The 16570-nt window shown below is 37.1% G+C and overlaps 1 protein-coding gene across 1 annotated transcript in view; it reads right to left on the reverse strand.

Annotated features, from left to right (window-relative positions):
• The window catches only part of TRHDE (thyrotropin releasing hormone degrading enzyme), a 332065-nt gene that overhangs the window by 89726 nt on the left and 225769 nt on the right, over nucleotides 1-16570 (reverse strand). Inside the window, exons 8-9 of the mRNA XM_042470783.1 lie at nucleotides 13509-13574; nucleotides 12044-12231 (exon numbers count right to left, since the gene is read on the reverse strand). Of these exons, the coding sequence (XP_042326717.1) occupies nucleotides 12044-12231; nucleotides 13509-13574 (254 nt within the window). The remainder of the gene's footprint in view (nucleotides 1-12043; nucleotides 12232-13508; nucleotides 13575-16570) is intronic.

Below are 16570 nucleotides of genomic sequence, written 5' to 3' on the forward strand. Positions count from 1 at the left end.
AAAGAGAGAAAGACACAATCACATATCTGTATGACTGGCTTTTTACTACACTGGCAATTCAGAACATGGTTATGAGTTTAAACTTCATTGATTATACTGGATTACAGCCCATCTTTTATTGCTACATTAAGATAAAGTGCAATGTAACAGATTTTAAATTGCATCTAGTTAGATAATAAAATACATACAGCTGTTATAAATTTACACCAAAGTAAATTTTATCTTTTGAAAAAGATTTTTAAAATCATATCAAAGGAAGAAATATATCTGCAATAATGTCCATATTCAGGATGCCATCTTACACCCTGTCTATACTGGCTGGTGAATATGTTCTGAAGCAAGTTTCATCTTGTCTGACAGCTCTATCTTGCTGGATGCAGCATCAGCGCTTGATGCTCAACATGTCCAAGACGGAGCGCTTCTTGTTTTCCCACCTAAGCCCACTCTTCAATACTCCTTTTCTATTTCTGTTGACAACATCCCTATTCATCTGGTCCAGGAAGCCCACAGTCTTGGTTTTTGACTCCTCTTTGTCATGTATCCCCTAGATCCAGACCACAGCCAAGACCTGTAGATTTTTTCTTTGCAATATTGCCAAAATCCATCCATATCTCTCGGCTTCTGCTGCAAAGACTGATCCATGCCCTAGTGGTCTCACGACTAGATTACTGTAACCTTCTTCTGGCAGGGCTTCCTCTCTCTCTCACCTCCACCCATTAATTTCTGTCCAGCATTCAGCTACACATATTATTTCACTCGCTCACCATTTTGACCATGTTTCTCCTCTATTGTCATCCCTTCACTGGCACCCCTTCCCCTTCTGCATTCAGTACAAACTTCTGTTGCTGACTTTTAAAGTCCTGCATGGTCTGGCCCTCCTTATTTAGCTGAATTTCTTTCTCCTTATATCCCCACTCATGCCCTCCGCTCTTGTATTCAAGGTCTCCTATCCCAGCCTAGGATTTCCACTGCCCCTCCCGGATTCGTCCCTTCTCACTTGCTGCCCCTCACTCCTAGAACCTCCTTCCCCCACAAGCATGGCTCATCATTTCCCTAACTAGTTTTAAAACTGAGTTAAAGACCATATTGTTTAGGGAAATATTCCAAGGGAATCTGTGATGGTTATCTGGTTGTTTTTGATATTTGATTCGATATTTTATATATGATGTTTTTAACTTGCTTCCTTTTTACTCAGTTCTATCTTATAATATTATCTATTGTTTTATCTATTTATTATTATTCTTTAGATTGTACGCCATGGGCAAGCTTTATATATTCTTCTATTTTATTGACTTTTTGTACAGAGCTGTATACATCTACAGCGCTTCATAAATAAAGTTTAATAATAATAATAATAATAATAATAATAATAATAATGAAGTTTCTGACTGATAACTACTACACACATATTTGTAAGAGACTTTTCTTTCTCACTGGATTTTACTTTGTACGATATGCTTTATTATTATGTGATACAGGATGCAATTCTATATTCAACATCTGCCAGCTGACATGCTACAAGATCTAATGGAAGGCTTACTTTCCTGGCAGAATTCAAGCTACACTGTGGCACAACAGTCATGTAGTGAAATGAACATATTTTCAGATTCTGCTCCTACTTATTGAAGGTGGTAAAAATTAAAGAGACTACAAAGAGCTACCAAAGGATAAAATAGGTCAATTGGTAGGAGATTATCAATAGTTTTAATATAGCTAATTACTGTACATATGACACAGGTTGGGGGGGGGAGTCCTGATGTCACATATGGATATGTATAAATGAAGTCTTAAATGACAATGATGTAAGAGAGACAGAAATCATTGTGAAACAGGACTGAATAAAAGCATGATTCAAGGAATACACACTGTGCTCTACAAAGCTTCTTGAAGTACTTAATGACAGTTCAGTAAATGTAGAACTAGTCTAGACATCTTTCTCATGAAGCAATAATTAGACTAGTCATATGAATTTTACCTGAGAGTAGGGTTAATTGTTTTTAGCTGTTGTTGTCCGTTTTGCATGTATACCTACCAATTGCATATCAATAGTTAATATAAATCATTAAGACAGATTAAAACTTCACCATATCTGAATTTTTAGTTTAATGGTAGTTTGAATTCTTGAAAATAGAACATTGCAAACAAAACAGGAAAGCATCAGCAGTTTCGAAGATTCATTGTATGGGCCTATTAACAAATACAATTTTCTTAATGGCTCCTGTTTCTCTCACCTACTTTTTGAAGATTAATTAACCTTTGCTAGTAATTTAAGCTTATTACAATAATGGTTTTTTAAGAAGAATAGAACAAGGCAAAATGGTAAATTGTGCTAGGACATCACTGCTATAATTGATCAGTGCTCCTGCACTAAACTACAAACTCTATGGCCCTAATGTTGCTACAAATTCAGGCAACTCACATATAACAACTGGTATCCCTGTATATGCATACCTAATGTCTGCAAAAGAGCCATTTAAGCATTTGCTTAGTTCAATACTATTCAGACTGCTTTTGCATGTACATGGGTTTCTACAAGTCGCCCAGAAGTCTGACACTCTTACTAAACTGAAATTGCTTTTCCTTTTCAAATTATTATTCCCTCCCTATTTTCTCAAAATATTTATTTGCTTTTCATTAAATCTGCTCTGTTTTCTTTTCCTGTCCCTCAACTTCCTTCCTATTGTAAAGCTATTTTATTTTACATCTTCTGCTCATTAGAGCACATAGCTATGGACTCTATTAATTATAAGCACTTCCATGAATTTGGCTACCCAGTACTCAGTGACATGAAATTTTAAGTAAAGGAGGACTATAATTAATACCATTTCCTTATTTAAATCAATAATCACTGCATCCTTTATAAATAATATTAAATGTAATGAAAGAAAACTAAATTGGGATCTTGGGTCTGTTTTAAATTTAAATGTCATATTAAGAGAGGCAAAGTAAACTCTGAGGCTGTGTTTGCATGTTTGTTATCATTTTTCATCATGAAGATTAAAAGAGAAGTGAAGCTAGAGTTCAGTTACTGGCTGAAACTCATGGCTACATTTCTTTTTCATCAAGTTGGTATAAATACGTAAGGCCATTAACCACAGAAGAATTAACAGCATTTATGATTATGTGGTTAAAATCCTTTCAAAAACAAGTTTGTTTTAAATGGATAATTATCTTCCAAGGGAACATATTTTCTGTTTGAACAAGAAACAGAAAGGAAAGCCAAAAGTTTAAGCTAAAATTTCATCAGTATGCATTATACAAACAGAAATTCTACCCTTTTCTATCTAATATTCTGACTCCTGCAATGTTGAGTGGATGCAGTTTTGGGATCATGTCCCCTGATCCTAGCCTTAGTAGCTTAGTGATTCAAAGCAAGACCTCTTTCACTTTTAAGCATCCACTGGCCTAAATGCACACAAACTTCAGTATGAAAGTGTGTACTGCTTTTCTGTTATAATGTTTTTATCCTGATGCAGAAACAGCAGGGTGGTCAGCAACATCATAATATCTACTTAAGAAAACCTCTGGAAACAATTAGGAAAAATTGTGTGTTGAATGCATCAACACATGATCAAGTTCTTTATTAAAAACACACAGAGATGGGCAAAATGCAACCTAAAAGCTGGAGGAGGCCCTTGGGACATATAAGTGTGGCTCCAAAAGCCAACTGGAAGCCCCTCAAAGTCTGAAGACCCCCAAAGTTTTTTTATATATATAAATAGGACTTATTTTTTAGTTTTTTCTTATTTGCTTAAAAACTGGCCCAAAGCCTTCAAAGTATATGAAAATGTGCCTTTTGTTTCCATAACTATCAAATCCTCCCCCACATATCTTCTCAAAAGATGTATAAAAGCAGTCAAAATCAACCCAAATGGTGGTCAGAAGTGACATGTCACTCAAAGTGCACTGAAATGCATTGGTTCAGCCTGGCAGGCAGGTAGAGGAGGAGAAAATGGCTCCCGTCTTCTGCCTAGTTGACCATAATCAGAAATATAGATAATGACCATGGTAAATAATTTATCTTTTATCACATGACAAACTTCAGTAAGCCTACAGACCAACAATGTGAATTACAGTAAAAAAAAATATGAAAGAAATAAATGTCTGTTTTCACACAGGAATCTTATAAAGAAAATATAAGTTTCAAAAGTTGTCAGATTCCAGGGCACAGTCTGATGCTCATGATACAGCCACTTTTACCTTCTCAAAATTAAAAGAGAAGCCTTAATAAGCCAACAGGGGTACAATGGTACTGATGCCTATTAAACGTTCTGTTAAACTTAATGGTAAATACAGCAAATGAAGAGGAATTTGATTTGGCTGAGTTAAGTTTAACTTTTTGTAGTCAGCCAGTTGTAGTGGATTGGAGAAAAATGTTACCTAATAAGGAATATAATCCTTCTGTACATTAACTCTGCAGAATCCAGTAGGTCTTAAATGTAGCTGAAAATGCACAGTGCTGCATCACACATCCATCAGGATGGTTGGAGGAAGGAGACTTTGTACAAAGATGCGCAACTGAGGCAGGTGCAGAGCCAATTTTCTGCCCAGGCACCTTCCACCAGGTTGCCCAGACTTTGCAAACAAACCATACCAAACCACTGGCTCCACAAAATGGATATGGGTGTGTGAAAACTATTTAAATGTAAATAAACTTTTCTAGAACCTTCCAGAAGCTTGGAAAGATATAAAAAAAACTAATCTGGGGAGCTTTGTAGAGGTTGGCAGTGGGAACAGATGGGGATCCAGAACTGCACTTTGCCAACCACTGCCTTACTTAGAAAGAAGGCATATTGAACTTCAGTATGTTGTAGATAATGTTGCCCACTCACTTTTGGCAGTTCTGGAAGATAAGGGTATCTGATAAACATTTTACTACCAACCATTAAAGGAGTAAAATGGGGCAAGGACATACTTTATATTAGAATAATTTAAAAACTGTTTCTTTCTGTCTCCACCTCCCACTGTTCTACTTATTTTCTCTTTTTATCCTCATATAGTTTTATATTCTCTTTACGTTTTGCTTCTAGAATCTATGCTGTAAACAATAATGTCATTTAAAAAATAGGGGCAGGCAAGATACTGTGACTCAGAGTCATTCCTTGTAATTGAGAAGTCAATTCTCAGATTCACTCTTTGATAAAGGAATCATTCTACAAAAAAATGGGCTATAAAACTAAAAAAAATTACAAAAATAATCTACTATGCCTACACAATAAGCATTTTTTCAAAAGGAATGAATCTTAGCTTAGTCTACCAGGGCCAACCACTTCTGTTTGGAAAGTTTTAACTTGTACTTTTCTCAGTTTTTCAAAATGTATTTAGGGAGGGAGTAAAACAGGTACACATGAATTTTTGAAATGTTTAAGCTGCCAAAAGGTTAGTATTATGTGATATCATCAATAAAAATATCTTGTACCAAAGGCATCTTGTAAGTACTTTTGAGACTAACTGAAAGAAAGATGTTGGTATGATGAGCTTTTGTAGACTTCAAACTACTTCCTCAGAAGCATGTTACATCTTTTCTGTCATTTAGAGCCTGTGCAGACAGCCCCAAAGGGGCAGCATGCAGCCACCTCTGTTTCAGCCAGATCAGGACCATGGAAACCGCATGCTGCGGTACCAATCTGGCCTTTGCAGGACGCAAAAAGGAGCCGCAAAAAGACACTACACCCTGACTACAACCCCAAGCCAGCCCAACTGGCCAGTCTGAACAGCCCCTTAGTCTCAAAGGTACTACAAAGATCCCTTTGCAAACTGGTTTTCTAGACAAAAAAAATGGCTGTTTTTGAAATATAATTTTCCAAGATGTGAATACAATGGTGTGGCCACAAATAATATGTGTGCTTGTTATCACAGGCTGCTATGGCTACTGAAAGGCACTCATGCAGGTTAGGAATGTGATACATACAACCTTATAATTCAGCATAATACGAAAACAGCATGTTTGTATAACTGACCCTTTTTGGTCCTTAAAACAATCCAGCTGCCACATTGGACAAGGAGAAAGAATTTGTGTAATCTAACTAAATGGTGGAAATGTAAAACTGAATTGTTTCAAGGACTTTTTTTAAACCTGCAATAACACTTGGTTAAATATATATTATTATGTTTATGCTACCCAGGTGGAAGAACAGCAATCCCTATTCCACCAACTGTATGATTACTTCTCATTAAAGAGCTAGCTCTTGTATAATGCTATGCCATCTATATAAGAGCTACAGGTAAAGAATTTACAAGGAATTACAGTTATAATTTACTACAACAGATTCAATCAAAATGAAAAGAAAAGCACAGAATAGAAAATAGCTGGCAAAGCTTGCACGTCTGTGGATTTGCGTACTTATTTAGTCATAGCTGAAGTATGCCTGTTCCTATCTGGGTCCAAACTTAGTACCCCAAAACGGGTCTGTGGTGCTCCCCGTTTTCTTACTTTCACTCTTTTTTGTATGCTTTTACTTCTGGGGTACTAGCACTAGTACCTCAGAAAGCCCTCTTTCAATTCTCTCTCTCTCTCTTTTAACCTCAGGAATCTTGGCAGATTCCTTAGACTTCTCTTGTTTTCTCACTTCCAGAATTTCAAGAGCAGTGCTTCAAAAAACCCTCTCCTGTTTTCCACCAGTATGATACCCAGGGTTGCCCAAATCTGCATCTACTCTACCCAAAAGGGATCTCCTATGTTCCCATATCCCCCTGTTATGAAACCTCAGGAATCTGGCCAGCTGTATTTCAAAGTGCCCTCTCCCATTTTGCTGCCCTTTTACTAATTTCAGGGTTTCTTTAGCCCTGCCTTTTTATATATCTTTTTTTCCTGCCTCAGAAATTTTATAAGTGTCTCAAAGAGGTTCTTTTATAAATATTTCTCAATGAGTTGTGGCAGCTCCTCACCACCACATTCTTATGTATCTAGGAAATCCCCTGAAATTGGAATTTCATCTTGGGGACTCAAGTTTGGCAGCAACTGGAGTGTCAGACCTGAACCGTTTTTTGTTCATTTTGTTTCTAGCAAACACCATATTTGGAATGTAGATCTGGAACCTGTTACTGTAACTTAGGCTGCAGAATTACTGTATATACTCATGTATAAGTCTAGAAATTTAGGTCAAAATTGATCCAAAATCATGAGTCGATTTATCCATGGGTCAATGTGAGTATTGCACTTTAACTCTTATTTTAAAAAGAACCATCCCTTGGTGAAAGGCAAGACTATAATTTGTACTGGAAGCACTGATCTCCTCTATTCTCTCATTCACCCGGCCTTTAGTGTGAGCACAGTTATGCCTGCTGGAATTTTGTACATTCTTTGGCATTGTTGTCCTTTGCTTCATCCTTTACATAATTTGTTAGAGTTCCCTAAGTTTCACCCTCGACTTATCCATGGGTCATATCAAAATCCATAATTATGGACACAGAAACCTGCCTCTGACTCATACATGAGGTCAACATATAGTAGAGTATATACGGTAATAAGGTCTGAAACTGTATTAACGTCCATGGGTCCCTTCTATGGAATCCTGGGATTTGTAGTTTTGTGAGGCACCGGTACCCTTTGGCAGAGAAGGCTAAAGACCTTGTAAAACTACCAATTCCAGGATTCCATAGTGTTGAACCATGGCAGTCAAAGTGGTGTCAAACTGTGGCGCGTTACACACGGGCAAAAAGTACGTGCTCGGCACGTATTAGGGTTAGGAAGGGGTATCCTTTCCGGACGCCCCTAACCCTAGTACACGCTGAGCACATATAAAATGGTGGTGCCCATTCTACATGGGTGCCACCATTTTGACGTAGCGGACTCTTAGTGCCCGCATGTCTCAGTGCCATTATGATGCCGCAAGTGCGCCATTGGCGCCTTGCGGCATCATAAGGGTGCTGCAAGAAGAAGTTGCATTTTGCAGCTTCTTTTTGTTGCGCGGAGGAGTCGCGCAGTTTGGATACTGGGGCTCCTCCGTGCAACAAATGAGGGCGACGGGAGACCGCCCTTTTTGGGTGGTCTTTAAACCACCTGTATTATTTCTACAGTGCCGATTAAACCTTAGACAGCAACCAAATTCACCCTGCAATGTTTTGAGAATCTAGGATGGTATTCCAATGAGTTAGGGCTGTCACAGACAGGCAGACACACAGATGTTCTCTTTTATTATAATATTTGTACAGATATTAAAATATTAATGGGATGGGCTCCCCCATTAATCCTAACCCTGGTTTTTGAGTGCATGTTCTGAATCCCTTACTGGAAGAAGAGAATGGAAAATTAAATATCATGAATATTGGGAGAAGGTTTTAAGGCCTACTCTGGGGAACAATACAAACTTGATTATAATATACTGGCAATAAATCCTTATTAGCAATATGAAATAAAGCTTTGTGCAGACAGTTCATCAGTGCCACCCCACTGTGTACAGACTTTTAATCTCTTACATGACAATGGGGTGTGCTACTCATGAGAAACACTGCGCATAGTGTTACAGCTCCTTTGGAGTTACAGATTATATATATATATATATATATATATATATATATTGCTTCTATTAATAGAAAATATGATGGGACAAATGGGTAATGAATCATCAAAATTTTGTATGTCACTGTTTCATATTTTTAAAAATCTGTTAATGATATGCGATGGTTTGAGGCACCAACACGGACTCATACAATATAATCCATGTATTTTTCCATGTTCAAAGAACTTCTCTTTCACGACTTGAATTGAAATATGCATTAAATTAAAACAAAAAAAGAAAAAAAATGAACCAGAAATAAATACTGAAGGTAGTTTCTGGACACTATAACATCTTAAAGCAATGGAAGCCAAAAGATGGCTAAATTTCACTGATATATGTTCCAGAACATAACAAATCATCTCCCTATTTTAATAGATCTTTGACTACAACCTTTCTTTCCTTATGAACTTTCAGACCGAATCTTATTGTAAAGCAGTTCAGAAGAAGGCAGACAGATTCTCAGAACTTTGACATATAGCTATATAAGGTTTAGCCAACAACAGTATTCACATTATTCACCAACACATTTTTTCTTGGAAATTATATGAAGAATTACACAGATGCAACATTGATTTTATGAAAGTAATTAGCATACATAAAAAATAGACAGGGGATCAAGCAGAACTGCGGCAATAATGGGCTGCTATTAGCCCACAAAAATGATATTCCATTACCTCATCTGAAAGTATTCATATTTAAAAATATGTATATTAACTTATTTTACATAATTAACATCATGTGGTATTTGGCTGTTAAGTCAAACTTTAAAAACTTGAATGAAATTTTCTGAATTAAACCTCTGATATTTAATGTCTCTGTGTGTGCATGTGTACCTCTAAGTCACCTGCCAACTTATGGCAACCCCACACATTGCATAGGCAAATAATATTCAGAGGTGGTTTTTCCAGTTCCTGCCTCTAAAATGTTGCCTACAACAGCTGGTATTCATTAGCAGTCTCCCATCCAAATGCTAACCAAGGCTGTCCCAGTTTGAAGATCAGATGGGATCTGGTACCCTTGGGGTATTTAGGCCCTGTCCTCTTGATACTCGTTCTGATATTTAATACAATTTATCAATTACATTGCGACTGACATCTAACACAGTAGACACATTCTGTCTTAAACAGAATACTGAAGCTGGCACATGATATTACTTATACATTACAAGCAACACAGAAAACTTATTCTTATTTTTAATTCCTATCTCTTCCTCCAATACATGCAATGTGAACACATTTTAGGATGGTCACCATGAATTTATATAAATGACATGTTTAAAGTAAAACACGAGAGTTCTTATGGCTTGCATATCTCTGTTAAACAGAGTTCCTGCATGGCAGGGGGTTGGACTGGATGGCCCTTGTGGTCTCTTCCGATTCTATAATAATCTGCCAATAAGTAGTAGTTGACTTAAAGCCTTGGTGCTCACCCCGGACCATGATTCCTCCAGCCGAGAGAGGAAAGAGGGACCCTGCGCTCGCCTTCTCCTCCCACAATTCTAAGACACTGGTGCCTCGGGATACGAAATGATCGCGTTACGAAATTTCCGGGATACGAAAAAGTTGGATTGGAAAAAACTGTTCCGGGTTACGAACTATTTTTCGGGTTACGAAATTCATTTCGGCACGAAATTCAAATGCGAAGCGCGGCTATAGGCTTTCCAGCGCTAACGGAAAGCCTTTTCGGGTTGCGAAATTTTCGGGTTACGAAGGGAATGGCGGAACGAATTAATTTCGTAACCCGAGGTAGCAGTGTAATTTAATTTATTTCACTCTGAGGGGAAAGTTTATTGTTGTTAATACTAGTGGAAGTATAGAGATAATGGTTTTTAGTTGTTATCTATTATCATTGTTTTTGCTGTCAGGAGAGAGTTGTAAGAGTTAGTTAAATTGATATGTTGTGTTTTAATTATTATTATATTATTGCATTTTGGATTCTGTATCTCGTATTGTTATGTCTAGTACCTTGGATTATGTTTACTTTAAGACTGTAAGTTATCTAATTATTGTTTATTTCAAGATTGGGATGGTGGTGTAAAGGAATTAATTTGCATTTTTAATTTATTTGTTATGTTACTTTCTATGTATTTTACATTGTATTTGATAAACATTTGTATTGCTAATTTTTATTAAAACTGTTAATTGTTATGCATTTTTGCTATTGTTGTAACCCGCCCCGATTCTACGTGATTGGGCGGGCTATAAATAAATCCTATTATTATTATTATTATTAGTTAAATTTGTTTTAGAAAATCTCCAAAAGAGACAAATTGAATAAAACACCTGCCTGATCTTAACTACTATATATCTGCAAGATCTCCTTAGCAACAGGTTTCACCTGGAAATCATATTTCTCAAAAATGACCAACTCCAGCTGTTGGGAAAGCTGTGAGACATTGTGTAATGATCACAACCATTCTAACTGATCAGTGGTAAGCTACAAAAGGACTTGTAGCAAAATCGGCAGTGTATGGAGACTTTCAGGATTAGTTTCTTATTTGTCCTGTGTCTTGCATCTCATTCTGGATATTCCCATCATGAGGAGCAGGATGGAGCATATCTGAGCATTCATGGAGAAATCTGTTGAGCAGACATGGAATTCATGCAGCTCTCCAGATATTTTTGGACTGCAACCCCCAGTATTCTTCATCATTGCTATTCTGATTGGTGCTCATGGAACTTACAGTTCAACAACTGGAGGACCACATGATTCTATCTCAATGTAGAATCATGTGGCCAAATATAGAACACATGACAGAAGATGCAGACAAATGATAATGAATCAAATCAATACAAAACAGTTGTTGTTGTTGTTGTAAATGCTACAGGATTCTAATGTACAACAATTCCAACTTCAGTAAACTACTTTAAACAGGTATAGCTTACAAACAGCAAGAAATCCAGTCATCTTCAAAAAGACTGCATCTTATTTTCTTTTTTAATTATTATTAAATCTTCAACTGTTACATTTAATGGACTTCATTTATCACTTGCATATCTCTGTTAAACTGAGTATAAACTCAAACTGAAAAATCAGGAAGCCTTTTCCATCCTAGTGTCAATGTTTAACTGTACTCTCCACAAGGCTAACCCACTGGCATAGGTGAATTTGAGAGTAAGCTGACAGGGATACACTGAAAGCACCTATCTCTGAAATTCTGAAGTATAAGGCCATTTGCTTTCATTTAGATACACATTTTATATTGATATCTGCCTTCATCTATAAATGTCCTGTATGTTTCAAAATAAAAAAGAGAACTATTTAAAGAAGGAAAATGTGCAGATATAGGTACTTAACTGTAAGCCGCCTCGATTGCCTTTTTGACAGAGAGGTGGGGTAAAAATAAAGCTTTTATTATTTATTTTATTATTACTATGTCAGTCTTCTAATATGGTTTATCTAATAACAATATCTAAATAATAAAGTACAGTACTTATCATTTTTCATGTTACCATTATTATGCAAATTTCTTATTACATACCAGCATTATAAGTATTGAGACAATTGAAAAGTGTAGTAGTTATATTAGGAATTGTAAGTACCTGTTGTTTCCAAGCCCAGAATCTTTGGTTTTGACATCAAGGTCATAAATGAAATGTTCTTGGGAGATCCCTACAATATTGACTGCAGTTTCATTTCCTATGATGGTGATAACAGGATAACCCATCTGGAGTGTCCACTGATCCATTACTACTTGGATATTCACAAACTTCCCAACCTTTTTAAGTGCCTTTGAAACAAAACAAAAACAATAAGAATATAAAATCTCATTTAACATGCTGATAAATACCAACAATGCTATCTCTTACAGAGGAAAAGAAGAATTTATTCACAAATTTGCACAATATGTTCTATGTAGACACACTAGTCTAAGTTTGTTTTGAGCAGATTTAAAGATATACGATTATAAGACATATAACTAAATTAATTCCAAATGAATTGATATGATTAATATTCCCTTATACTATCTTTAAACAATAAAAACTGTAACAGTATCTGTAGCGAAGGTGTTTTCTTAATCATCAGTACCAGAGGAGAAATAGAAAGTAAAGATTTTTAACTGATATTAGCTGCAAGATCATTAGGTGCAAATATATAGAAAACAACACAGGAGTACAATTCTGATAATGTCAAGCACCAATTTTAAGGTTATTCTAACTATTTAAACCTTAGTTTAAGTTGTAACCATGACTAGCCTTAACTGCCCTGACGCTAACTATTCCTTGAAAATGTAAAAATTAAATGCAGTAAAAGTAACAAAAGGAAAGTCCCCCAAAGGAGGTATACAATTCTGTACTTCTTTCCTGATCTCAAAACTATGGTTAGTAGAATCTCAAAACATATCCCCAAAACATGCCCTGATCATTACAGTGGAAGTTTATGGGTTACCAGTGTTACCAAGTCAGTGTGTATAGACACTTCTTTACCATTTTTACCTGATGTAACACATCTCTTTTATAGCAAGTAACGTTTATAATACATGTATGTCTCTGCCCTAAGTAACCAGGGGTGGCTGACTAGAGCTGGATTAGAGCATAGATGGCCATCTATGAAGCACTGAAAAGTTTTGTCTGGCAACAGAGAATTATTAGATTATAATGGAATTAATTTTCTCTATATAATGTAGTCAAATAGTCAAATTGACTGCCTGGTAGGTGATATAACCCTATAAAATATATTAAGATGTTGGAAGTAGGGTACCACCATTCTAGACCTCCCATTTCAAAGCTATATCTTTTACATTAAAGAAAAAATAATACTCACAGAATTTAGATGCAGAAGTAGTTATGCCATATTTGGGAGAAAGGGATTATCTGTACTCTTTTTTTGATGCATTACATCAAGTTATAATCATCACATTTAATCTATTTCTAATCACCAGCTCTAGATTTATTGTTGACTAGATCAAATCAAAAGCAGCTTCCCTTCTAGTAAGTTTTGCTTCTAAGAAAAAAATATAGCAGTAACAAACCATACTTGCCTACAAGGTATATTAAAGTGGTTTACCTCTGACAGAGTGTTCCATAGGTCTTTTCTAGCAGCATTGCCATACTTATGAATTGTTAAGTAATCCTATAAAACATATATAAAGCAATCATTATTATACAAAAGTAAAGTCATTCCAAGCCAACCTACTGAGGTCCATTCATATCATAACTAAAATTAGTTGCATGTTTTATCTGTCTATTTTCAGCATAAATAAGAACACAAATATTTCCTAAAGACAATTTTCAACATGTAAACAATGGTGGTAAGAAACAACTTTCCACAACATTAATCTATAAAAGGAGTTCCTGTACTCTGATTCCCCCGCTCTCCAATTCATTCTCTGATTTACATTTTTAAACTGTATTTTAAACATGTGCATCCTTTCTGCATGTGTTTCCAGCAAATCATGCCATTAACAGGAAAGACTCCAGAGCTAAGTGCTACTTGTTATTTTAGCAGACTATCTTGTGGTTAATGTCAATAACCCACAGACTCATCTGGATCAGTTATTAAATATTTAAACAAGAAGTAAACTAGTCAAACCACAGACTAATGCTTAATGAGGTTTTGTAGGTATGTGTCTTCCCTTTTGATTAAACATAAATATATAATTCCATCAAACTATGTGGTACACAATCTAGTTTGAAGCCTTTAAACAGGCTTATTTGCACACAATAGCTATCATGTGCTAATTCAGTCAGCAGTCTTTCAAGGAATGTAATTAAGACATTGGAGAAGCTAATGTTTAAGTTATCTCTTTGGTCAGGTATGAGGAATAAAAGGAATTTCAGAAGTTAACTATCATTCTTACAGTCCCACTGGACTCCAGAACTGGATTGTCCTCAGCCATGCTGTAAGATCATTTAGTAGTGATCACTTTCTTGATCTAGACTGGTTTTGATCAGACTTGGGCCCAAGACTGATGGGCCGAAAGGGACGCGGCAATGGCGATACTAAGGTTAGGGACCGTGAACCAACCACACGGTCCCAAACCCTAGTACGTGTGGGTAGCGGCCCAATTGTGGCCTGCCATCCACACAGGGGCTGCCATCGTTACATAAGAGATGCACAGCATCCACATGTCACTGTGCATCACTTACGTCACATTTTTTCCAGGTTCTTCTTTACTCCGGGGGGGGGGGATGCCACATGGTTTGGCGGCTGTGGCTTCCCTCCAGCAGGCCACCCTTTTGGGCTGGTCTGTCCTGGGCCTTGAGTACCCATAAACCAGAAACAGGTAACTTGTAGCCCTCTAGATGCTGATGAACTCCAACTGCTATCTAGCCAAGAGAGTTGGCCAATGGTTAAGGATGATCTGATTTGTATTCCAGCAGCATATAAAAACCAGAGGATCTTTCACCTGCCATTAATGAGATCTACAGAAAAGTAATGTATTGTGCTTGGAAATTAAATTAGAATATATTAAAATGCATTTATTTATCAAGTACACATTAGGACCCTCCCCTGTATCTAAATGTTCATCACTTTACATTAGGTAAACACTAGGAGATAAACCTTCATTCACAGCAAGAAGATAAAACTGGGGAAATTGTGCCAACTGTATGCTCTCCACATCGTGTGAACTAGGCACTTCAGTAATAATTACCATTTATGAACCAAACTTTCTGATGTAGAAATTGTAAGCGCCTGTGACAGATTTAACTTTCTCTCTGCCAACTCATTGTACAAGAAGCAGCAACTCCCATATAATCACATATTAGAAAAGCTAAATGAGAACACTGAGTCACTTAACTACAATGCGTAATTTTAACAATGACATGAAAATAAGTGTTAGAAAAGACAGCACCCTATATGCTCTTCTAACTTACTGTGCTGCTAGCTATCTAAAAATAAACAGTCATACAATTCAGTATGACATTCAGTGCCTTCTCCAGGAGAGGTAGCTGCCTTTGAAATTATAAAACAATTACAAGGAACATATAAACAAGTTGGGGTTCCCAGGTCAGTCTCACTTCTCTTGTACAAGATGCTGGAATTGATTTTGATCTCACAGAAGCTGCTGAAGAAGATGGGTTGATGAACAGAAGTGTTTCTCCCCTTTGGGGGTTGGAGATAATATTGGTTTGTTTTCTCATCATCGTGTTCTCACTTACCAACAGATTGTTATTTTCCATATGAAACTGTAGTTGAGATGGCAGAACTAGAAAACCTATGGCAGTATGGAAATCTATAGAGAGGTCCTCACTAATCACTATTCTGAAATAGAATAGACAGTGCACTGCCAAGAAAAAGTTTTTCAAATTGGAAGATGACCATCTACCCACATAGTTCCATTACTGGACAACTGAATGAACAGCATCTCATAAAAATTCCACTTCCAAATCACTATTTGGCTTTGTTATATGGATTTCCACAGGTCAGAGGTTCACAAACTTTCTCAGTTCTCAGCAATGTGTCCTAACAACTTACATGCCTTCCAACAGATGAAAACTAGGACCATCACCCTCTTTCCTCTCCTGGATGTAGTGACTGCTCTCGAAGCAGTCACCGCCATTGTTGTTTTTGTCATAGTTCCAAGTCTCCCACCACTGCCATTTCCTCATCCACTTCCCCTCTAAGCCCTTCCCAAGCATCAGCTGTTGTTCCTTGACCACCCAACTGCTCACCTGTGGACTGATACAGAGCTGGGCTAGAGCAGCAACACCACCACTAGCTGGGATAATTCCCCCTGAGGCTACAGTAAGAGGCTGCAGCTTGGCATGCTTGGTGAAGGCTTAGCTATGTCAGATTGAAACACAGAAGGGGAGGCCAGTAACATGGTTCTTAGCAGCATGTTGTTGCTTCTGCACAGCAGTGACCATGGAGAAGGAGGAGCTTTCTACTCTTCCTCAACCTCCTCTTAAGGAGCAAGGCAAGAGAGGAGCCTGCTAGCTACAAATGGACTGCTGCTGTTGCCTCACTCACCCCTTTGGCTGTTCACCACAACTGAACTAGCACTGAGAAGGGCTGTGGTGCTGACGGTAACATCACTAGGAGCAGGTCGCTAGTTGCTCGCATCTTGCCTCATACCCATAAGAGGAGAAGGAATAAGCAGTGGCTTCCATCCTGATGGTCGGAGC

Source organism: Sceloporus undulatus, chromosome 5 (genome assembly GCF_019175285.1).
Source record: "Sceloporus undulatus isolate JIND9_A2432 ecotype Alabama chromosome 5, SceUnd_v1.1, whole genome shotgun sequence".
NCBI classification, from domain to species: Eukaryota; Metazoa; Chordata; class Lepidosauria; order Squamata; family Phrynosomatidae; genus Sceloporus; species Sceloporus undulatus.